The sequence below is a fragment of the Idiotropiscis lumnitzeri genome, chromosome 12, assembly GCF_059441095.1.
Source record: "Idiotropiscis lumnitzeri isolate Australia: NSW breed Sydney's pygmy pipehorse chromosome 12, RoL_Ilum_1.0, whole genome shotgun sequence".
NCBI classification, from domain to species: Eukaryota; Metazoa; Chordata; class Actinopteri; order Syngnathiformes; family Syngnathidae; genus Idiotropiscis; species Idiotropiscis lumnitzeri.
This window is the reverse complement of record NC_142402.1, coordinates 17,739,204-17,763,652: the sequence shown is the minus strand read 5'-3', so window position 1 is coordinate 17,763,652 and position 24,449 is coordinate 17,739,204. Positions and strand designations below refer to the sequence as shown.

Here is a 24,449-nt window from a genome sequence, read left to right as displayed (position 1 = left end):
TTTTCATATAATTTCATCTCATTCTAACAGGTATTCAGCTATTTTTGGGTGGCAGCAATACGGCGGTTATTAAAAAAAACAAAAAAAAAACTAGTATTTGCTCTGCACATAAACACGCAAATACAGAAAATACAGCACAAAACGAAAAAAAAATGGTTAGTTAAAATGTGTTAAGGAAAATCTTGCGCTGCCATCTCTGTGCAAGAACTATGTGGAAGTGAACTGAAAAGCTTGAGACTAAAGTAGCAATTTGTCACCGTTTTGTCACATCTTGGGAAAAACTTTTGAAGTGAGTTGAGGCGCTTCGTTCCGAGTAAGGTGGCGCTTTGTCACCAACTTGCAGCATCTTTGAAGGAATTTTGTTGAAGTGAGTTTTGCCGCCTTCTTGTTGCACCGCTCGGCAATTCCAAACTTTTTCCTGGGGCGGGTTCATTACTATGGTGTGAAGTTGTCATTTTACAAGACAGAAGTTGTATACTTTGGAGAAAAAAAGTTCTGCATTTTACAATTAGTAATAAAGGAATTAAGTTGTATACTTTCAAATGTCCAATTATTAGTAAATTTTCAAGATTGAAGTTATCAATTTGAAAAATTTGAAATATTTTTGAAGGTCCATTGAAATTAAAGTAGTACATTTTCTTCCAAAAAGTAATTTTTAAAAAGGTCAACTTTTATTTAAAAATTATTTTTGAGATTTTACAATTCTATAAATTCATATTTTAATATAATTATACCTACACGACTTTTGATCTTGAAAATATACAACTACTCTTGTCAAACTCTGAACATAATCTTGTGAATACACAACCCCAAAGAGACCGTGACAACATGAACGGCTGCTCAAGGTCCCGAAAAAAAAAAAAAAAAAATTCTTCACTGCAACTTAATAAGTCCTTTATTTGCAATGTTCCTCATCTTTCCAGTTTCCGATGCAAAAGAAGCCATAATTTCTTAAATAAAGAAAGCAAAAAATATATTTACAAAATTCCAATAAAACTAATAATCAAAGGATTATCTAAAGCACCTCTCTGCATCCGGACAACTGCATTATTTCAAAAATAACCACAAAAAAAAAAAGAAAAAAGAAAAAAAAAGTTTTTTTTAATTAGTATATATTTACAGAATGCTCCAGAAAGGAGTTTCCCACTTGATGTAGAAAAAGGCTTCCGGATATTTTCTGCTTTAACTTTCTATAATGCATCAAGTCAATTTCTGTAGGTTTCAAGTTTTAATGGCGATTGGGTGGTGAAGTGTCCCTCCGCAGCGGAGGTAAAAAGACCAAGAGCCAGTCGGCGTGATGACGAGGAAGCATTGAGATCACACCGCATTTTGTGTGCATCTGTCCTCTTAAAATCCCAGCAAGAAAAAGCGCAGCCCTCCAAAAAAAAAAAAAAAAAAGCAAAAAAAAAAAAAAGAAGGAAGCCAGCCGACTGGGCGATGTCGCTTTTTTTTTTTCTTTTTTCTTTTTTTTAAACGCTCTTGAGTCATGCTGGGCGACCAACTACCTCACAAATCGGACATAAAAACAACCCCCAAAGGAAAAAAAAAAAAACAGCCCGTCGGTCTGCGTTGTGGCGAAATTTCATAGTGATGTGGCGGGAATATGTCACAACCTGCATGAGCCATCCTGCTGAATTACTTTTCAAGTTTATTTCACGAGGAAAGCAGGTCGGTGAGCAGGGAACAATGAAGGAGGAGGAAAGAGGGAAGTGAGCAGGAGAATTGATTGTTTTCTGAGTCAATCCCTCAAAAAAAAGGAAAAAAAAAAAGAATAAAGATATTTATCCTCATTGAGGATTTTGATTTTGAGTCTGCCTCGTGGGCAAGATCGTCCTTTGAATCGCTACCTATTCGTCCTCCGGGCCAACCGAGGACGGCGGCGTTTAGTCCTTGTCGGAGTCTTCCTCGGGCTCGCGCAGCCAAGTGAAGAAGGCGGTGACGGACTTGAGGGCCACGCCTTTGCCGCTCTGCTCCGCCGTGTCTTTGCTGGACTCCCACTTGTAGAAGGCCTCCTCCTTGATGACGTCGGCGTCGTACAGCGCGTCGAAGAACATGCGCAGGAGGTCTGCGCGCCAAAACAAACGCAAAGGCAATGAGACTGGATAATGGATGGATGGACAATTTCTTTTTTTCACCAAATACCACATTAAAAAATGGAATAAAGATAATAATGGAAATGTCAGTAAACACTTCTGGCCCCTTAAAAAAAATCGAAAAAGAGCAGCCTTGCAGTATTGTACTGTAACGTTTTTTTGCATCAGCCAAAGGATACTGTGAAACTCCTTAATTGCACAACATGGCCACCAGGGGGCGATGTTACATATACAGTGAAGCTCGCTATTCGCAGGGAATGCGAAGGGTGAAAATGCTCCAGGTAACTGATGCTCATTTTAAGTGCCATAAAAAAAAAAAGTGGCGCTTAAATAGAACGGAAAGAAATATGTATATTCTGTAAAAGGGACAGTCGTGATTTAAAGCTCTCTAGTAAAAAGAAAAAAGAAAGCTAAATTCAAGTTAATAGGCTTGATATTAATACTATATTAAAACAAATAATAGTAAAGATCATAAAAAAAATATTGATTGAATTAAAATGTGTCAAGTTCAGCCAATTTCATCCAAAACAAGTGGCTAGCTTTTTTATTTTAACGTGGGTTGTCCAAACTATTTTTTCCAAGGGTCACTTTGACACAATATTTTATTTATTTATTTTACACAGTAATCCAACCCATCAGTGTCGTTCGCTTAGTCTATGCCGCAGGCTGCTAAAAACGATTGACTGTACTCCGGACACGTTATTATTATTATTATTTTTTTTAAACAATCTGAATCATTTGGAACCAGACTCATTCAAATCCAAATGAAGCCCAAACCTAATCAATATGCAGTACAAACATGAACACTGCACTAAAGTAACTTTGATACATCGAGTGGGCCTCGTATCGAGACTTGTGGTACACCTTTTTTTTTTGTAACAGTAAATAGCGCATTTTATTCCACCACTGAGGCAGACTCACTTGCAGGCTGCTCCATCTGCACCATGAGAGCCTGCAGGGCGTAAAGCGCCTGCAGCTCCTTCTGCTCGTCGCTCAGGAAGCCCTGCAACAGGGCGGCTCTGTTGTTGATCAGCGGCACGTCCACCTTGTACGGGTCCCCTGTAAGCCAGATGTCGTTGAAGGAAGGCAACTTTCAAATTAAAAGCATTTGCAAAGATGGTGGCCGTCTTACCTGTGATGGCCAACTGGCACACAGCGGTCATGAGCGCCCGTACAAACTGGTTGGAGGAGCTTTGCTGCTCATCCAGATTGGCCTGAAAGTGCAAAGCGGTAGTTTTTTTCCCCAATTATTATTATAAGTACATACTGTTCCTTTTCCTGATGGAATTTTTTAAAAGCTAAAAAATTAAAGAAGGTGAGATAAGTGAGTAGGCACCTCCACCCAGTCTTTGACCCGCTGGTCGCTGGCCTTGTCGCGGAGGAGGCGGTCCAGCTCTTGCCTGAGCTCGTCGGCGCTCAGCGACTTCTTAGTGCTCTTCTCGGACTCCTGCTCCTCGCTGGTTGTGAACTCCACTTCCTGATAGAAAAACTAAAACTTAACTCAAAGTTGGACACAAATGAACGGGGCATTTTGTGTCTTTATTGAGCATTAACTGAGAAGAAAATAATAAAAATAAATAATTCTCATCTAGTCCCCCCCCTTATGGCGATTTGACATTCAATTTAAACAATTTTGATTTTTTTTTTTTTTTTTTTTGGTATTGATTGTATCAAAACACTGAGCCCCAGAAAACGTCGTGAAACACACCTGCTCAGTGACAAACTTGTTGACGTCTTCATTCTTGGACAGGAAGTCGCTCCAGTTCAGTCCCGCCTCTTTCCACAGAGTGCCGACCTTACTGCGAGTCTAATGTAGGATCGAAAAAAACTCAAAATCACCACCGTGTCCCTTCAAAATGTTCTCCTTCGCAACTAAAAAAAAAAAAGCAGCAGTGACGCAAGAACATACCATGCCTTTGCAGAGCAAGTGGAGGATTTGCACCAGCAGCACGCTGGCCTTCTCCAGAGGCAAGAGAGGCTTGGCGATCTCCCTGGAGGCGCAATTTAGACATCGTCAAGCGTTGCACTCGTTGTTTGTGTGATGCACAGAAAGTGAAGGCGACATCTTAAAAGGGGACTTAATGTCAAAGTGTTTTTATAATTGCTTGTATACGAGAGTGCCTTTCCCACCCCATCAAGTGTGAAATTTAACAACCCTGTAAATATTTTATTTTATGCTTCATCTCCAAAGATTATTCTGTGAGCGAACTGCTCGGAAATTCTGATGAGCCGCTTTCAAGCCGTCTCAAGCGGCATCATGCATAACTCAACTCCTGATAAGCGACACACTTGATTTTCTCTTCCGTCGTGTGTACGTTGGTGGAGTTTGAGATTTGTTCTGCGGGCGTATCTTATGCGTCACATACAGAAAGTCACGTATGAAGTGCTGCCACCCTGAGTGAAAATCCTTTTAATGTCCGCCTAGGCTCGGTTTTTGCGATAGTCTGGGCACTGGTCCCACACGTAGAAGGCAACGCTCTAATGTGAAGGTTTTGACTTACTGCACGAGTCGTGTGAGTAACCTTTAAGTCGTTCTGATGTGCAACGTGTGATGAAAAACAAGTCCAAATATTTTTCATCTCACCTGAAGAGCTGCCCCATTGGGATGCTTCCCTCGAGCAGCATGGGGGTGATGATTTCAGCCAGGTAGAGCCAGATGTGAGGTACGTCTATGGCCATGTCTTCGGCAATCTCCAGGATCTCGAGAAGCCTGCGATACCAAACGCTCATGAACACCAAAGTCCTTAGAATCGTCCGGCGGTGAACACCAAGTGGAGCCTCACCCTTTGAAGTACTGCGGAGCAGGCATGGTCCCCGAACTGGTGAGTTTGTGCAGCAACATGCCCATGTGCTCTCGAGCGCTGGTGCTACGTTCCAGCGTCGACTCCACAGCCTGCCGCACGAACACGTAGAGCAACGCGCTGCTGTTGAGCTCGGCCACGCACTGGAGCGCCTCCTAGAGAAGGACAAAGGAGAGGTGTTGGAGCAGGACAGTACGGCCAACGTGTCCGAGAGTGGCGCCAAGCAGCGTACGCACCTTCAAATCATTGATGTGGAGGTACTCTTCGATGATGGCGGTGGACTTCTTCTCAACCTCCTCTTCTGTCAATGCTGACTTCGGAAGAGAAGGAGCGGGGGTACTCTCGCGCTTTGCTAAAAAGTGAGGAGGTAAAAATTAAATGAGGAAAAAAAAAAATCTAGTTTGAATAAATATTTCTTTCAAAACTAGACCATGCATTGGCCAAATATGGCTCACAGGCAATTATGACATTGCTGTCGTGTCCACGGTAAACATCTGTGGTCCGAGTAGCAAGCCTTGTGGAACGCGAGAAATCAGTGACTAAATAACGCTTTGATAACTGCCCCCTAAAAATGAGGGATATGCCCCCTCCCCCCCAAAAAAATCAGTCCTGCTTGTACCCGGGAGGTCTTTGCTTGGGCCTCTGTCTCGGCTTCCCCTGTCTCTGCTGCCTCGATCCCGGCTGCCTCGATCTCTGCTGCCCCGATCCCGGCTGTCCGTCATGCTGGCCACGCGGCGCACGGGTTCGTTGGTGGGCCTGTTGTCACCGCCCCTTCCGCCACGCTCCTCCGTTTCTCTGCTGAAGCTCCGCTTGGTGATTTGGCTTCGGCTGCTTCTGTCGTCACGGTCGAAGCGGTCAAAGCGATCTCGGTCCCGATCGGCCCGGTCTCTGTCGCCGCCTCGCTCGCGGCTGGAGCTTGACCTGCTCATTTCAGGAAAAGCACATGCAGTGATTAGGTTGAATGTTTTTTGGGTGCGTACAAAATGATGAAGAGAAGGAACTAAGAACGCCGCTGACCTCTGAGGAGCTCTGCGATCCGAGTCTGAGGACAAGGAGCTAGATTGCTGTAGGGCACCGAATCGGTTGACGGTGCTGGTAGTTGGGCGACCAGTGTCTTAATCGGAAGGAAAAAGACATTGAAAATCTCTGTGGTCAAAATAACATTTTGCGAGTCTTGAAGGTCTTGTACCTTGATCTCCAGTTGCAGTTTTAACTCCCATTCCTCCACTGCTACCTTTGCCCCAACTTTTGCCTGACGGAGCCAACCGCTGACTGTTGAGGTCCGGATTGTCGGGCTAACAGAGAAGCACAAGAAAAAAAGGTTGGCAAAAATGAGAATGCAGCAAAACGGGAAGTGCTTTAAAAAGGGCTTTCCCTGCATATGAAAATTGCACAAAAACTTCTTGACGCCACGAAAACGTATTTGACCAATGTCGTTTTTAACTGTATTTGCAATCAGAACTAAAACCTTCCAAGTACCGATTTTTAAAAGGGCTGTACATTAAAAAAAAAAAAAATAAATAAATAAAATAAAATTGTGATTTTTTTTTTTAGCATTTTTTCCAAGGTCCTCTTTACATGATTATTTTTAACAAACGAGCAATAATTCAAAATAATACATAAACATCTCGGTCTTATGAGAGGATAAAAAAATAAAATAAAAAAAACTTAACTTATTCAACACTTTGCATACTTTTAAGCATTTGCTTGTGGCGTTACCGTAAGTCCATAAGTCATAAATCAGACCACAAAAATAATGCAAACAAAATCTGTGCCTTTACGGCTTCAACATCAACATTGCGGCTTTGCACTTGTTACGTGGTGAACTTAGTGAGCCGGGAAAATCCCGGTTCTTACCTTCGTGATCTTGAGGCGGGCGGTGTCATAGGGTCTCTTAGTGATGGGCACCGTGTTCCAGCCCTCATCCTGGGGTTGGCTGCCCCGCCCACCTCCCGGTGTGTGAGGGCCCCGGCCGCCGCCCATACCGCCACCCATCCTGCCGCCGCCGCCTCCTCCACCGGTGTCCTTTTTGGACATGAGCTGCTGCTGGACTTTGATCTGCTCCCTGTGCTCTTCCATCTCCGCGTCCTTGTGGATCTGGTCGATGGTTTTCGGACCTTGGTCTCCTCGACGGGGAACCCAGTTACACTGCGGGCACAGGTGACAGCAGGAAGTTAGATAACGGGAGACTAGAAAAATGGACTTTGATTAATGTCTCTCTCTCCAAAGGATTGTTAGGAATTCCTGGACGAGGCCTGTGAGAGTGCCCTCATCATAGAAACACACCTCACATCGGTTTCGGTAACGTTAGCAGGTGATGCTGTTTCCAATTAAGATTAAAGACTCTCCGGAGAACTTAACACATACCCGTCTGAGGTCCAAGACATCTTGCAGCATAAAGCGGATTCGGGATGACGTTTTTCTCTCTTTGATGATCTTTTCCATTTGATTGAAATACTGATCCATACGGGGCTAAAAAAATAAATAAATAAATAAAAGGGGGCAATGAGAAAGCGACCCATGGCTCACTGACAGCATACAGTCGAGTAGACATTGTTAATACACATTCCGTTCAAAATGTGTAAATTGTTCATCTGGGGAGAGGTCAACTTTTTGTGCACAAGGACAACATTGGCGGGGCCAATTGTGGAAATGAAGAAAAAAAATTAAGAATAAAAAATATGGGGGGGGGGGGGGGGGGGAAATTTCAGGTCTCCTGATGATGTCAAAGGCTTAGCGAGTCGGATTAATTAGACGAACGTGTCGTCCAAATGTACACAATTAGCTAAATGTAAGACCTCGGGATACGTTTCTATAACATACTTTTGATGGCAGTTTACATAAATACCAGAAGTAAGCGGCGAATGCGTGTGTTGTTTGAAAACCTTGGCTTTTTCGAAGTCCAGGTCCTTGCCGATGGTGGAGAGCAGCCTGCAGAGACACTCGAGAGATTCTTCGTCGTGATTCTTCAGTAGTTTGACCACACAGTCGTGCATGATGGCCTCCGTTAGCATCTTGAGCTTGAAGAGTTCCCCGATGAACTTGATGTTGCCCAGCGAGCGGCGTCTGGCCTTGTCTCGAGCCTCCTCCAGCTCCAGGCGCATGCGCTCGCGCTCTTCGTCCTGCGGGTACGTGGAGCGGGTCAAAATGGCGCACCGAAGCGGGTGCTACGGCGGCGGACGGTCACATGATTTCTCTTACGTCTTTGGCGGCCTCCATCTCTTTTTGCTTTTTGTCCAAGAGCTCGTCGTCATCCTGGTCCTTCTCAAACTCTTTCTGGCAGCGGTTGAGCAGCAGTTTGCGGAAGGTCACAATGTATCCTGGTTTGTCTGTGGTGGGGACTTTCAACTGAGGACACGAGAATTACAACGTTAAGAAGAAATGCTACTTTAGGACGCACGCGCACACCACATTGAGCTAGAATCCGCTGGCTACTTTAATTCATCGATCAATGATTGATTGTCGTTATCAACTTAGTTTTGGTTCAATAGAAACAATTCCTCATTGAGTGCTCACCCTAGTAATGAATTTTAACGAGAGATTAGATGGCTTTGTGTCCCTCAATGTATTTTTGAAGAAAATAAAAAAAAATTTAAAAAATGCCTTTACCTCTTTTTGCACACATCAGGTTTTGAGATATTTTTATTTTAAGTTTGACCTACAAAACTAATTTTAACAATTTTTTTTCACAGTTTTGGAACCCAAACTGTAATTCATAAATATGTATATTTGTGTTACTATTTATTATGAAAACCTGCAAAAAACGGCATATCCTGAATCAGCACCCCAAAAAATATTTAGAAAGGTTTACGAAAATAATTAAAAAAAAATGTAATAACGTGCTGGCTAGTGTTGTTATTTTAGGGCTTTGGCAGTATCTTGTTGAAAAGTTGAGTTTTTCCATTCACGAGATGAGGTTATGTTGCAACTTTGCGAACAGTGAACCGCAACAACATTCACGTCTTAAAAGTGACGTCATCAGAGGAGCGATTGAATGTGAAAAGCGCAGCACACAACTGCCACTCACCCCCGAAAGGCAGCGGCACATGTTGGCGTAGGCCACGGAGAAGCTGGGCTCCAAGATGGCTTTCTCAAAGATGAGGTCGATGGCGCCCTTCAGCCTCTCTTCCGTGTCTATGGTCAGCTCCTTCACCTGATTCATCAGCTCCTGGAACTTCTGCGGAGTCAGTTTGTTGAGGATACTGCGCAGTCGCTTCAAGATCTCGTGCGTTTGGACTTGGTCGGGGGTGAGCTCCTCGTCCGTCGCCACCGTGACTTCCTCGTCGGCGCGGCTACGGGTGCCCTTCTTCGTCGAGGGTTTCCAGGCTTTCTCCGCCTTGTTCAACTGCACGTCGTCGTTGAGTGACATGCTGGTGATGATTTTGCGCGTCTCCTTTCGCTGACCCTGCTGGGAACGCCGTGGACCGGGGGGCTACAAAGGAAGAGCATCAAGAGGGTTTTTTTTCCCCCTTCTGAATGAATGCCCATTTTTTTCTTTTCTATTCATTTGAATGCACAAATCAACAAACGTACTGGTCCACGTGGTCCTCCCACCGATCTGCTGCCCAGGTTGCCCAAATACGAGGGGGTGAAATCTGGCCCCATATCCATCATTCGAACTGGGTCTGCAGGTCGCAGGGGAGTCTTGTTCACCTGAAATGGAAGAAAGAATTTTCCCTTCCTGAATGAAATGTAAAAAAAATATATATAAAAAAAACTGAAAACCTCAAGTTGCATAATTTCTAAGGGCACTTGCTGTGACGTGGTTACTGCAACGTAAAGCAAGTCCACATAAATCCAAACCACATGCCACATATAAAGTGTTCAAGCGATTATGTTCCGTACCAGTGGGACGACTTTAATCCTCTCACACATTTAAATTAGAGCAAACCTGAGTAACTAAATAATCGAGAGTCAGCTTGTTGGGGCCTTAAAAAAATAAATAAAAAAGTCCTCCTGTGTAGACCAGTGGAAAGCACCCACCTTGTCCAGAACCACGTCGGTGATAACAGGCAGGCCTTCGGGTTTGTTCATGCTGGCACTGATGAACTGGAAGCCCAGCAGGAATTTTCGGTCGTAGCGTTTTTTCTCCTCTGGGTTTATTGGCTTCCATTGTTCTGGGAGATGAACGAAGACAGATTTAACGGGACGAGGGGGAAATTCAAGTGCAATATATGCGTTCTGTGCTGACGCCACAGACACACCGGGGCAAAAAAAATAATACGATAGAGTTGGTCACGGCCTAGTAGAGCAGAAACTACAGTACGAGTCTCGACTCTTGAGTAGGACCTTGAATGGGGCGGATGCTTTTTGGAGGGGTGTGCTGAATTTTGAGCAGGTCTACTTTTCACACAACACGCCGCCAATGTTGATTTATGTCATTTGTAAAAGAATAGAGAGATGATTTTACATATCTGCGCGGCAAATGCTTGCTGATGGCACGGCAAGAGGAGAATGGCTGTAAATGTCATTGTTGATTACATTACAGGGCACATGTCTTGATGCCCCCCCCCCCCCCCCCAAACAGAAATTTGCGTAAAGTAGTTTATAGATTAAAAAAGGATTTGGGCAAATTTGACAAAATTTAAAATAAAACCGCCAAATCAGGAGACATATCGCTTGAAATTAAATTCCATATACTCAAACATTTTGTCCATGTTTCACAGCACTATTCATGAGATGCCATCGTTCAAACATTTTATTGGCCAACATAGTTAGATGACCAGAGATGCGGTACATTTGTTGTCGTTAATGAATAACATTTCCAGACCAATTAAGAGAAATTGGATCATTTCGCACTGTGGTTAATAATCATTGCTCGACGCAACAAGGTCACCGTTGGCCAGAACGGCGAAGTCAATCCTAACCTTCTTTGTACTGGTATTTCTTGTCAGTGGATTCAGCTTTGGATTCCGGTTCTGCATTCTGCTTGTCCTCCTTCTCCTCCCAGGTCTCATCCACCACCTCGGCGGGAGGTTCAGCTGGAGCAACAGGGACGGGGTCGGCCTGAGGGGACGAGGGCTCAGAGGCTGGCTTGGCATCCTGCTCCTGGGGCGAACAAAACAAGGACCAGACGAGAACACGGGGCTTGTTTAGAGCGCCGTTTTCAAACTAAGCCAAGCAAATAATATTGATGACGTCGGCGCGGGTTTGTTGCAATCTTTTTGTTCGACATCCTGCTGATACAAACCTCGGTGAAGGCATCGAGGAGGTCTCCAATGGCCTCCTTCTTGTTGATTTCCTTCATGTTCCTCCTCTTCTTTGGCACAGACGTAGCAGCTTCCAAAGGACGAGAACATGTTCACAAGTGTTTGACACAGGTATTTAAATATAGAATGTTTAATTTTCTCTTGTATTGACTGTCAGTTTTAGTTGAAATTCAGCTGGGAGTGATAGAACTACTTGAAGCAAGCACGCTTCGCCTCTCATTCTGAGAACTATTCGATGGAGGAGTAGTAACGGCACTTAAGAATACTTCCAAAAAATGTGCTTTAATTGGATAAAGTGTGTTATAATCAGTTATCTTACCATGCATAGCAGATTCCTCTGTAGGAGATATTACGGCGACAGGTGGGGGGACTTCCTCACTTTTTGCCACCTTTACCACTTCCTCCTTTTTCTCTTCCACAACAACTACCTCCTCCTCCTCCTCCTCTTTCACCTCCTCCACAACTGGCACGGCTGTTTTTGCCACAGGTGTGGATTCCTGAGATTGAGAAGCGTCGGGCTGGTCGCAGGGTGGTGTAGTGTCTTCCTCACCGAGTTCCTCCACGTCCTGAGGAAGGCCGTTGGAGAGAGGAGGTTCTGCCGGTTCCGCCGGTGTGAACTTAGGTTCGGACTCGGTAGCAGCATTCGGAGTCGGTGAAGCAGCGTGCTCCTGCGCCGAGACTGGATGCAGAGGCGCTTCGGCTGCCACCTTTGTAGGCATTTCCTCCGTTTCCATAGCAACAGGGGCTACTACTTCCGCAGGTTCAGAAACAGGCTCTACTGGTGCAACCTCCGCGGGCTCTTCCTTTTCGTCCGCCACCTGCGTTTCCTCGACTTGCTGCTTTTCTGGCACCTCGTCGCACGGAGCCGGGGCGGCCTGCGGTTCCGCCTCTTGTGCCGTCGAAGGACAGGGGCAGACGGGAGCATCGACCGTGTCGCTGACCGTGTCGACTTCAACTTCCACCGCGGAGGAGGCTGTTGTATCAGGAGGGAGGAGAGCGGGAACAGGCTGGTCCTCCACCTGTTGGGCCGCCACCTCAGTAACCAGATCAGGGGCGGCAGGGTCCAATTGCGCAGCAGGCATGTCCTGGTTGTCCGCTTCCTGTGCGGCCTCCGACGCAGGTTCGGGGTTTGCAGTGGGAGGAGGTGGAGGGGTCTCAACACTGGCAACATGCTCTACATTATCATCTGTGTTGGCGGGGGGGGGGCAAAATAGAGTGTCGTCATTAAAACCATTTATCATTAGTCTGCAGAACGGAGAAAAGGCACATACCTCGTCTTGTGCCTGCCGTAACAGGTGGAATGACTTCACCGTTAGTCTGTGCAGGTCCGGCTTCCGTGATGTTGGCCTACAATCACACAAGGTTATCATTTCATTTCTCACACGACAGGACAAGTCATATTTTAACCACACATTAAGCTACCTGGTAAAAACTCAACGATACATCTAGAAGACCGTTTAAAAATATATTTTGTCATTCTCACTACAATAGTAGTTTATGTTCCTTGTTTGAGGCATTTGCAAGTTTCTAACTACTATTTTGATATGCGTGAAATATGATCATTTCAGAGAAACACATTTTTACAGATTCATTCAAAATTTAGGCTGAGAAGAAAAAACACAGACCAGATTGATACGTGAATCACTCAAAGGAGTTCTTGATAGTATCAATGCGGAACTTCTCTAATGTGATCGGCTCGGCAAAGGCGGAACATTCAGTACAAAACTTGGAACTGATTGGGCCATGCGGCAACTTGTGCAAATGTTTTGAGTGCTACAAATACTGAGACATTTTTTAGCATTCACATCTCAGGAGTTAACCAGTTACTGATTTCCAGCTGCTTCACTAGTCACATATTACAGAACCGAAAAAGAATGAATTTTTTCCCCCGTCAGATTTTGATCCCTAACCAACACGAATAGCACGCTTTTACGCTACGTCCAAAATTTCAATAGTCCTCCGGCCCACAATGGCCGTTCATAAATACTTATTGTTGTGCTACCACAAAACAGAGCTTGCTTGATTCTGACCTGTGGTGGAGTTGGTGTAGTGGTGGACCTTCCACCAGACATGATCTCCTCCGTGATATCTCGTCCGCCCCGGGTGGGATCACGTATTCTGATCTGTTGTTCGGAAAAAGACAAACTGTTGGTTAGGTTTCTGTCACCCTCCATTATTGGTATGTAAACATTGTGCTACTAGTGATCAATAGCGACTGACTACCTGAGTTTTAAAAAAATTGAAAGGGGAAAAAAAAAAAAAAAGAACAACTTTTGTTATTTTGAAGTAAAATGGGAACGTTCCACATTGAACAGACAATACACTTTTGCGCTGCATTCAGTTAGTGACCTCAGACAAGAGGTCCGCTGCCCTTTTGTTGGGACACACTACCGGTTTACGTTCCCTCTTTGGTGGGCCTTGTGTCGGTGCTGGTGGCTGCTGAGGAGAGGGGGCTGGTTGCTGTTGCTGAGCAGGGTTGATAATGACCGGTGCGGGCTGGACAGACGGAGAGTACGGCGGCTGAGCCGGGTAGTATGCGCCTGCTGCAAAGTGGAACACGACAACAACAAGAAAAAGCTTCAACAATTTTTTTTTTTGCTTGGCAGTAACGAGAAATACTGTGTTGCTTTTTATACGTCAAGACCTAACCCTAACATCGGCATTTTTCATTTTCATTTTAACATGGCGCCGAACAACAAAATTAGCAACAGGTGTTTTAACCATGAAGGGACTAATAAAAATCCTGATTCAAATCTGGCACTCAAACTGTTCACTTCAAGATGCTGTTGACATTTTGACATCATGAGACATGAGAACTGCGATTCGGATTCACAGAGGAGTGGCATCGGGTTGAACACAAACGGGGACACTGGAAGAGTCAAAGAAAGCCGTAAAACGGACTTAGTTGGACATTTATTGGCTGATTCGAGGATCAAACACCTGTTGTCAATTTTGCTGTTCAGCTCCTTGTTAGAGAACAGCAAAAAATACGACAAGTTGAAAAGTGCATTCAGAAGTTTGGTCGATGTTCTCCTATTTACGTTAAAGCGCATGTTCGGTTCCTTGTGGACTTGGCCCCAAAAGCCAACTATCCCTAAACTTTAAGTGTGTATTTCAGCAACAACGCGCCTCGAGAACAGCGGCAGCGTGCATGCAGGTCCATTAAAAAGTGAAACACAATGACTGACAACAGTAGAGACGAGAGGCGCCACTGAAGCTGGCCGACACACGCACGCACGCACACTACTCACCGGGGTAGCGCTGGGAGGTGAGAGGAGCACCGTGGAGAGGGAGACGGCCGTTCTCTCGGCCGCCGCCTCTCCCCCCGCCACCCCGCCTCTCCCTCGCAGCAAGAGAGGGCTCTGAACCAACGCGGCAAGAGGAGGAGGGTGGAGCGAGGGATGGGAGAGGGAAGAAGGAAGGAAGGAAGGAGGGAAGGAGGGAAGGAAGGAAGGAAGGAAAGAGGACAGGAAGAGACAGATGCAGAATGAGTTATTGAGAGGATTCAGAGGAAGCCGGGTGTTAAAAAGGTCCCATGAAATGAAGTGTCCTTACAAAACTTTTTTTTTTTTAAGTGAGGTTTATTGTAACGTGTTTCAGATGCTTTTATCATGTAAATATGTAACTAGATAACATTGTACATTTTTTGGGAGATATGTATTCATTTTTATTTTGTCTATACGTGTTGTTTTGCTCTGCTGCCTACAGCCAGGTCAGCATTGCAAATGACAATCTGTTCTCAACTGATTAAAATAAAAAAAAAAGGTAAAAATAAATGAAGTAAAATCACATTTCTCATCAATAACTGAGTTGTTGGGAGTTTTTCCAAGTCAAATTTAAGGAGGAACCAAAAATGCACAATAACCGTTTATTTACAAGTGAATTTCATTTTAAGATTCTCTAAACTTTTGACTCTTCAATGTGTATTGCGCAAAACTTGATGTTCTCTAACAGCAAGCTGAAGTGTAAAATTCACAATAGGTGTTTTTTTTCCCCTTCCACTTGCAAGCATGCAACCTAGTGATGAAACAAAATAGCAACAAGAGTTTCCAAAAATGAAAGAGTCTGATTGGAATGATCACAAAGATGGCGGCCACCTGTCTCTTTGCTACTAAACTCAGTGACGTGGCCTGTTGGTCAATTGTCGGTGTCATCTTGGTCTCATGACGTCAAAATGTGGGGCAACACTAAATGAAAAGAGGGCTGTTTAAATACCCGTTCGAATTGAACCGCGAACTGTATTGGTCCATTCATGGAACGCATCTGATGAGAATTTTGCAGTATACATCTTTGTCTTTGAGAAAATTGTAAAAAACAAAAAAATAAATAAAATTTTTAAAAAAACATACGGAAACATTCAACAGTTGGACATAAGCTACAGTCACAAGTGGAGTCAAATTAAGGTCTCCTGTTACATTGCATTTTAGGTTCATCCTGAAATTGCATTCCAAACCCAAACATGTCTAGCTTGTTTTGTGAGTGCTGCATCTCATCTCATGTGGACCAAGACAAATCTCTGGTCTCAAAGCATTTCATGGAACCTGTGAGGTAAGCGGTGATCTGAGACTGCAGATAGAAAGAACACAAGCCAAAGCAGAACCAAAAGCCACCACGCATGCAACAGTATTGCACTCGCTCAAAGACATCCAACGCACAGATCAGCCGTACAAAACAAAAAAATAAAAACCCCAACGCAGCCAACCCGGTGAGGCTCACATGGGCAGCGGACTAAGACTAGACGCTTTCCTTAAACATGACAGATGACGATGAATTAGTGAGGATGAGAGCGACGATCTCTTCGCGCAAGGCTCAAATCCCTTACCATAGCCGGAGTATTCAGCAGGGCTGGTTCCCGCATAGAAGCCCGCAGTGCCGCTGGTCACGGGATACTGCTGAGTAGGTGGCATGTATGGGGCCCGGTACTGTAAAAGCGGACAAACGGCAAAGAGACAATTACATTTCTGAGGGCTTCGAGTACATTAAGGAGCAAAGTGTTGGCTTCAATTCAGTTCCGCACCCATTGTTTTTTTCACCGCTTCCACGGTAGTGGAGAGCAAAACCACAATATTAAGCTTTTCAACAACGTTGTTCTTGGGATAGCGCTTGTTGTCGTACAGCAGGCGACAAAAATGCCACAAAACTGATTTTTTTCCCCCTACAGCTTCTGCCTCCCGATCTTTTTTTGTAATGTAATTATACATTGATGGCTGCTGTTGTGCCCATTGTGGCGACATGGCTCAGGTGGTCGCACCGGTCACCTTCCAACCCCAAGGATGTGGCGGTTTCGATCTCAACCCTTGTGAACATGAGACGTATCCTTGAGCATGATACCGAACCCTTCAGTTGCTCCTGATGCCATCATCAGTAGGTCAAATGCGTAGGCAGTGTTAAAGCGCTTTGAGTACCTCAAAGGTGGAAAAGCCCATTTCAGATTGTTCTGACATCGCTACTTTAGTCCCTCTAACCGAACTCTACATTTGAACCCACCTGGCTGCAACAGATGGTCGCTCCGCAGAGCCTGGGTTTGGCTCAAAGTAGAGGTTTTGCCTTGCCTTGCTCATGTTTGGTTGGAATATGTGGCATGAGGAGTTTTTGACCTCCTCAATGTGTTAAAGTGCATTGAGAAATGGCGCTAAAAAAAATAACTATGTAAAAAAAAAAAAAATGTTTTAATATTAAAAATTTTTGTTTTGACGTCCAAGTATTTGTCATCAAACGTAATCACCACTGAACGGAACCAATCACCTGTGTGGCATACACACAGATTTTGCAAACCAACCTGTCCAGGGGGGAGGAAGTAACCCTGAGGGGAGCCGGCGAACGAGATCTGCTGCTGGGGAATCATCATCATCTGGGAGCTCGGCGGGTAGACGTGGGGGGGTCCGACCGGTCGAGGGCCGCTGCTTGTTTGGACCCTCGGTGCACTGGTGGCCATTGCCGGACGGTTCGAATAGTAACCCTGAAGACATAATTACGATGACCATTGTTATATATTTCCAATTAACCCATGCGACTTTCTGCCACGAGCACATGGGTCCAGTGACGCACACAAACGCCTGACCTGAGGTGGATGTAAGACGTCACGACAAATGCAAGTTGTGCATGGCACATTTACAACGTACAGTGTTCCCCTGTTGTACGACGGTTCGTCATTCGTGGCCCTGCTGCAAAGGCGAAGTCAAGGCTAACATTTTCTTTGCAGTAACATATTCTATGCGACCCTAACAAGTATAAGCAGTATTCTAATTAATATTAAAATGATGACGATGATGTCCCAGCTTGACTGTTTTTGAGGTTTGGTCACATGACATTCGCAAAGCAAGCCTGGAGGGTTGGTGGGGGGGACTTTGTGGTTATTTTCAGTCCTTGGCAAAAAGCGCCACAGGACAAAATGGCAGACGCAAACGCAAAGGCAATCGGAAGACCAGAATTAGACAAGTGGGGGCACATATGCAAAGAACATTTTGGACTGGACTTCCACTTTAAGCCGTTGTTATATGACGTGCAAGTGTGTTTGAGTTGTGTGGTACCCCGTTGTGCCACAACATGCCTGGCAGCAACAAGGTCAGAGGTCAGAGAAGCAGCGTAATGACGTTTGTACGCGTTGCTCCTCCGCGCGAGTTCAACTTATCAGTTATTTTGCTTTCGTTACGCAACACTCGTGCTAAATTTCCATCAACCGCTCCGAGGCTTGCCTCGATAGACGTTAACCGAAAGGACTTGCACAATTATCTGGTCGGTTCAACATGTGGGTGTTTAAATTTACAGTATTCAAATCTCTTTTGCTTTGTGTGTCAGTTTTACAGAAAAGCTTAACCGGGAGTGAAGCAAGCACAATTTGCTCCTTATTTGCCGAACTGCACAGGCGCAAGCGAGTTGATTAATCTCCGGATCGCGTCGTTTCGCTTTATTTTGTGGATGGGTCTGGAACATACCACCCCGCGCTAAACGGGGGTTCACTGTACGGACGTTTCAGCACTGGCTGCAGGGAGAGAGATGCCGTTACCTGGAGCGCTCTGAATCCACCCTTCAGCCGCACAACACACAAGCAGAAAGCAAGAGAGGGAGTGAGATTAACGTGAAAATGAAGACAGTGTGAACGAGTGAGACTGCCAGGCGTTGACGGGGGAGGGAGGGGTGGCGAGGGGGAAGCAAGGAGGGGGGGCGGGGTGCAAGCAGGCCAAGTACAGTAAAGCCTGGCAAAGGCGTCTAAGCATGCAAGTTTTCAGAGATCCGGAGTCGAGCGAGATCCATTTTTAAGTTAGTAGGCGCATGCAGGTGGAAAGGGGGCGGGGCTAACACAACTACAGAGCGTTAATGACTAAAGCAAACGTTACAATCATGCTGATGAGGGCGATTCCATTGAACAATGACAATTCTCATATGGACACTTATTAGACACGTTCTGATGTATTGTGGAAGACGTGATTTAATTTTGCTTGTGGAAAATATCAAATCATTGGGTTATATTTGCATACATATTTTCCTGGTAATATCTTTAGAGTACAAGTACACTAATTTCAGGTCATTGGTGGTTTGAAATCGCGCCAAGTCAGATTTTCCCGTTCTACCGGCAGACCATTTTGCTTGCATCAAGTAATAAATACTCATCTCATTACTTTTTTTTGTCCTTTTTTTTTTTTAAAGACCTTTTATGCAGGGCAAGAACAAAGTGAATCACTCTTGCCATCACACTTTGTGAGAGGATGTCCACAGATCCAATCAAATGGAAATGAGCCGTGGGGCCAAGAAGCCTCGCATTTTTCTGGTGGGGGTGGGGGAGGTTGTTTTTTTGTTTTTTTTGTCAATGTTTGGATATTCTGAGTGTGATTTTCAACAGTAGATCCAGGAAATGGGCTTGACTTTTTTCACAGAACGGAAATAAAACATTCTGTTGGCTCAACACTTTGAGCACAATACGATGCGGCGGCCGTTTCAAAAGTATTTTAAAATGAGATGAGATTAACGCTCAACTTTGACGGTTCCCCTGCGCTTACAATACCCCCCCCAAAAAATTATAATAATAAGACCCGAGATGAGATCCGATTCATGAGACTTTTTGCCGTCTCTCCTGCGTGAGCGGTCTAATATTTCCACTTGAGCATTCTCGGCTAGGTCGCCGACAACATGCGCAGCGCTAAGGAGACACAGGGGAGGCGGGATGCGACTGTGCGGGTGGGTGTTAGTACCTGTTGGTGTAACGTACGGGGCCCTGCGGCAAACTGGGAGGACAGCAAAACACAGGAAAGAAGTCAAGATCACGGCCAGAGAAATAAGCAATGACACACACGCAACACACAAACAAGTTTAGCTCAAGTCAGGTAGAAGCCGGGTAGCAAAGGGGCGGGAAGTTTCCAGTCAAGTGGGAATTGGGGGGAATTTAAGGGGAACGTATCATTTGAACATCCATGCAAAAATAAATGGGCAGTGGTTATTTTGGCGTGACCGGCAATTCGCCTTCGTGAACGGCTCTGATTGCGGCTCTGATTGATCACTCATCGCCGCGAGAAATTGTGGGCCCGCCGTGAATCGGCTATTTTGTCGCGATTACAGTAGGTTGGCCGTGAATCGGTTATTGTAGAGTCATGTGTAGGCGCTTCTGCTGGCGTTCACGTTAACTTGCTCCCGCTGTGGCCGTTACGCCAACAGTAACTTTCCTCCTAATCCAAGCCTTAACTTTGTTTTTTTATTTCTCCATAGGTTAAACTCTTGTCCTTTTCTTAATTTTAACGCCATTCTCATTTTTCTTTTACTGTCAATTAATTTTACTTCACAGGCTACATGGAAATTGTTCAACTGAATACGAAACCGCTCGACTCACTAGACCACGAACTAGCATCCCTTAAACGCAGCAGAATTTCTTGTTGTAGTTTAAGCGTGATTCACACCAAAACGCAAGGTGGCGAGTTGCTGGTTACGGCAAAACAACCCCTTGCGAAATAAATATCTCGTCATGCCCACATGCGAGTAATTGCTCCATTTTTCCCCCCACTTGAGCATCTCAGAAGATTCGATCACAGATCGATAGCTAGACAGACCGACAAAGCATTCGTTTAAGTTAGTATCATGTCAAGCTATTCGTTGGACTTTAAATGCTTGCCTTTCAATGAGGAATACATTTTCAAAACTATTGAAAGCCACTTTTTGTTTGTAAATTCCGACAATGTAGGCATGAATTCCCAAGTTGGCAATTTCAAAGAACAACTTGAACGCTTTCCAACGCCATCACGCAATGGTCCATACCTGTCTTGGCTGGGGAGCGGAGTTCATCTGAGGGGGTGGAGGAGTTGCAAAAACAAGAGACGGGGGCTGCCCAGGTCCGTAGGCGGCCTTTAGGGAAGAAAAAAAAAAGGGAGGGGGTGGGGGGTTGAAAAACATGACCAAGTGACTCCATCTCCCCAAAGAACACAGACTCCCGCCGGGGTGACTTACCTGTGTCAATCCGGGGGAGGGGGCGGGGTTTGGGACGGAGGTGGGTCCCGGTATAGGCTGTGGTGGTTTATTCATTTCACGTTCTTTTATGGTTCTGCATTAGGGTGGCGATGTGTTGCCTTTTGAGACAGGGGCGGGAGCGGCAAAAAGAAGAAAAAAAACCACACACGCACACACAATTATTAGTAATACTTTTGCATCAGTGATGTGAGCTTTAAAATGCTAACTTCATTTGAAAATACAAATAGCACTGTCGAGCTTGACAGCAAGCGAGGGTGTTGTCTGCGGTTTCGCCCATGATAACATGACCGACCACCAACTCCTCCTTCTGACCCTCGTCTGCCTCACTTTAATTTGCATGGCTTTTGTGGCTCATAGAATGAGTACTCAAGTCCTAATTACATTTGCAAATTATTCCCAGTCCTTGCGTTTACACCTATGGCCATTGCAAGATATTCCCCAAAAAAAGACTACAAAGTTGTTTTACAAAAAATACGGCTGTGGGAAATTACAAAAATAAGTTGTTTTTTTTTGCCTAATTTAATAATACAATGAATCTAATTCCATTTGACACGGCAGTCTAGCAGAATGCAATATTCAAATATATTTCAAAAAGAGTGTCTACATAAGTTCAATGCTTGAGTGCAGGCCACAATTTAACCTATCATTGACTCTTAAAACAAATTTTTTTTTTGTAAAATTGATGTAATATGATTTATTACTTCCTGTCTTCGGTTTACGGCGCACTGGTTCGGCACGATTTTGTGTCATATTGTCATAGCGAGCGCCTAAAAGACCGCAATTCAAAGTATTTAGTGCGTTAACAACGAACTGAAGTTGAGATAGATGTCTTGTCTTTATTTTCGCACAATCTAGGGAAAAATAATCTCATTCATTAGGAATAATAAAAAAATGCTATTACATTTTCGCTATTCGTTCAGCCCTCCCTCTATATATTATTAGTACAATTTTCTTGCCCAAAGCACATTAAGACGGGACTCTAGTTGAATGGAGGCAGTGGCATTACATTGATGATCTTTTTTTTTTTATCCGTCCCGGTATCTTTAAAACACCATGTACAGTAGAAAGTTCAAGCGGAGTTGCATCTGGTGAACAAGGTGGTCTGGGAATTGGGCCATCTCTTTCAATCCACCAACCAGTCTGGAAATGTTTGATTTGGGAAGGCACAGACATGCAGTCTCCTCGCTGAGTACATAGAAACAAAATCTGACTAACAGAGCTCATCGAGTTACTTTTGTATTCAATGGAAAGAGATCGAAAACTCTGTTAGTTGAAATTGAGACTTGGATCATCAACACATTTTTGTCAACTGCAAAGAGATTTTGTGGACAACCTCTGGTTTAAACTTCTAAACAGTGAACATGAATCAAAACTTTGACATCCATTGACATTTATTAACGTGAAATACTTTTCGTTTTCATTGTAAAGAAACTTTGTGGACTCTGTAGTTAAATTTGTTATGTCACCAGTGGTCTGGTGGGGGGGGGGGGAGAGAAAATGGACACCTGAGGTCAAAGCTCATTTTCAGTGTCACTGGCCTGTGCTTAAACACAACCCCCCCCCCCCCCAAAAAAAAAAAATCACGACCTATTTGTGTAACTTTTAAAGAGGAAATACGGTTTCTTAATTCGAAGGTAGTTTGGAATTGAATCGAATCGTCTTGTCATCACTTGCTAATACGGCGACTGACGTTAGCTTTAGCGAGCGCCATGCTCTTTTCAAGGAAACCCACGGTTAATCTTCACTCGGTTGCTCGGTATCTCTAGCAAATGAGTTAGAGAGCGCCCACGGTGACGTCAAAACAAAAAAGGGGCGAGTAAGGTCGGCGAGTAGGCCAACATTGCCGATGAAAACTGGCGGAGAAAGTAGCAGCCGGGCTAATGATACGTGTCCCACTGTCAAGAGACATTTTTGCTGGGGTTATGCTACGTGGCCGGTCGTGGTGGTCCCGCATTAATTCCCCGAAAACTGCACCCAAAACACAGCCGGTATTGATTTTACATCGTGTTTAAGCGATACAAAAACTAAACCGGAATTCCGAATAGTGTTCCAACCGTCGACATTGAGTGGAACTATCGTGGGTCAACGTTAGCAGTCTGCGTTAGCGCCGCAACTGTGCGTCAAGTGGATTTCATTACAGGCCCGGGCCGGCTCCATGAGCACGTTAAATCCGGAACATTTTTTTTAAAGAACACATTTTCATCGTGTAAGACGATTCCGAGCCCAAAAAAATAAATACATACATTTAACCAGCCGGTTCACGTCAAAAGTGGCGAAAAATCGTCGCGTCGGCGTCGGAAAAGAGCGAAAGTACATGGCGTGGAGCCTCAAGGGTGGCAACCAGCTGAAGATTAGCAAGGAGAACCCCGTGCTTGTAATGCGGCTAATGGTGGTCGCGATTAGCTCAAAGCTCCCCCGCAATCCGCACACCGAGAGCGACTAAACAACCGAGTACAAGTACGACACGTTGATATATTTTCAAATAGGCATTTTTTTTTAAAAGCTTTGCCGGCCCAGTTAGTAAAATCTACGGCGGGCTGACAGCCGGCACGGGGCCTTGTTCAAAGGCGGCTAGAGACAAAACGAAGCCCGGGCGAACATTTTCCTCTCGAATGGCATTCTTACCAGGTTAACGTGTGAAGGCGCGGCTGGATTGCAACCCGGGAGTCGGTCTCTCCTCGGGTCCTCTGTGGGATTCGTGATATTGTCGCTCCCCGGTGCCTTTTTTTTCTCTCTGGTCAAACACGAACCAAGATGCCCTTCTTTGGCTACTGATTTAGCGAGCTAGCTCCAGCTAACCGGCTCGACTCCTGTCACTTGATGAAATCCCGGGGCGTGCAACAGTGACAGCGCTGGAAATAAATCAAACAATTTCGTCTTTGACGAGTACTACTGGTGATTCCGATGGCCCCGAAGAAAGCCCCTGGACCGGAGGTCCATTATCAAGGCGCCGATGGTGACGGATTGCCAGTTAGGTTTGTACACAACTGCCGTGTGAGTGAACTCAGAGCGACGCCATAGTGCGCGACGTTGCGTGCCGAGGAAGCCGGTGCCGCCGTGCCCTGCTGCCCGGGTGCGTGCGCCGCCTAGCCGCCCGGATCACTTCCGGGGTAAATGCAAGGAGGCGGCCGGTGTGGCGCCTCCGTCACGTGACGAGGGCTCCGCACCGAAACCTGACATCTGTACAGTACTGTTTGCCTGACACCTTCTTCTCATGAAATAAAAATGAAATAAAAGGTTGGTTCACAATTAAAAAAAAAACATTTTGGTTTTCATACAGTAGCGACTTGAGATGTTTAACATCCCAGTCATCTTTCCCCATAAAAATTAATGGAAATGCCATTAATCCGTTCTATCCATCCATCCATCCATCCATTATCCGCCGCTTATCCGGGGTCGGGTCGCGGAGGCAGCAGCTTCAGCAGGGAAGCCCAGACTTCCCGCTCCCCAGCCACATCTTCCAGCTCTGCCGGAGGCATGCCGAGGCGTTCCCAGGCCAGCCGGGAGACGTAGTCTCTCCAGCGTGTCCTGGGTCGTCCTCTGGGCCTCCTGCCGGTGGGACATGCCCGGAACACCTCCCCTGGGAGGCGTCCAGGAGGCATCCTCAACAGATGCCCGAGCCACCTCATCTGGCTCCTCTCTACGTGGAGGAGCAGCGGCTCGACACTGAGTCCCTCCCGGATGGCCGAGCTTCTCACCCTATCTCTAAGGGAGAGCCCAGGCACCCTGCGGAGGAAACTCATTTCGGCCGCTTGTATCCGAGATCTTGTTCTTTCGGTCGCGACCCACAGCTCGTGACCATAGGTGAGGGTCGGAACGTAGATCGACCGGTAAATCGAGAGCTTCGCCTTTTGGCTCAGCTCCCTCTTCACCACGACAGACCGATACGACGT

The 24,449-nt window shown here is 45.3% G+C and overlaps 1 protein-coding gene across 7 annotated transcripts; it reads right to left on the bottom strand.

Moving 5' to 3' along the window:
* Positions 1-877: 877 nt before the first annotated feature.
* eif4g1a (eukaryotic translation initiation factor 4 gamma, 1a) lies at positions 878-23,655 on the bottom strand. Of its 7 annotated transcripts, none has more exons than XM_088310974.1 (33): positions 23,182-23,655; positions 20,536-20,654; positions 20,347-20,433; positions 19,293-19,325; positions 18,110-18,130; positions 16,883-17,062; positions 15,926-16,025; positions 14,355-14,465; positions 13,453-13,646; positions 13,134-13,226; positions 12,375-12,450; positions 11,423-12,289; positions 11,085-11,173; positions 10,762-10,942; positions 9,878-10,011; positions 9,428-9,547; positions 8,922-9,326; positions 8,096-8,242; positions 7,780-8,016; positions 7,262-7,366; positions 6,752-7,042; positions 6,084-6,189; positions 5,912-6,008; positions 5,514-5,815; positions 5,131-5,246; positions 4,877-5,049; positions 4,678-4,803; positions 4,003-4,084; positions 3,802-3,900; positions 3,430-3,570; positions 3,226-3,307; positions 3,015-3,152; positions 878-2,065 (listed from the first exon to the last, which is right to left on the bottom strand). In XM_088310974.1, exons 2-33 carry the CDS (start codon positions 20,608-20,610, stop codon positions 1,884-1,886), a joined length of 5,190 nt encoding a protein of 1,729 aa, XP_088167100.1. In that variant the 5' UTR covers positions 20,611-20,654; positions 23,182-23,655; the 3' UTR covers positions 878-1,883. The 7 variants fall into 7 exon arrangements, with proteins under 7 accessions (XP_088167100.1, XP_088167102.1, XP_088167104.1 ...); XM_088310976.1 differs by having other exon boundaries at positions 13,495-13,646; XM_088310978.1 differs by lacking the exon at positions 14,355-14,465.
* Between the last annotated feature and the right edge of the window lie 794 nt (positions 23,656-24,449).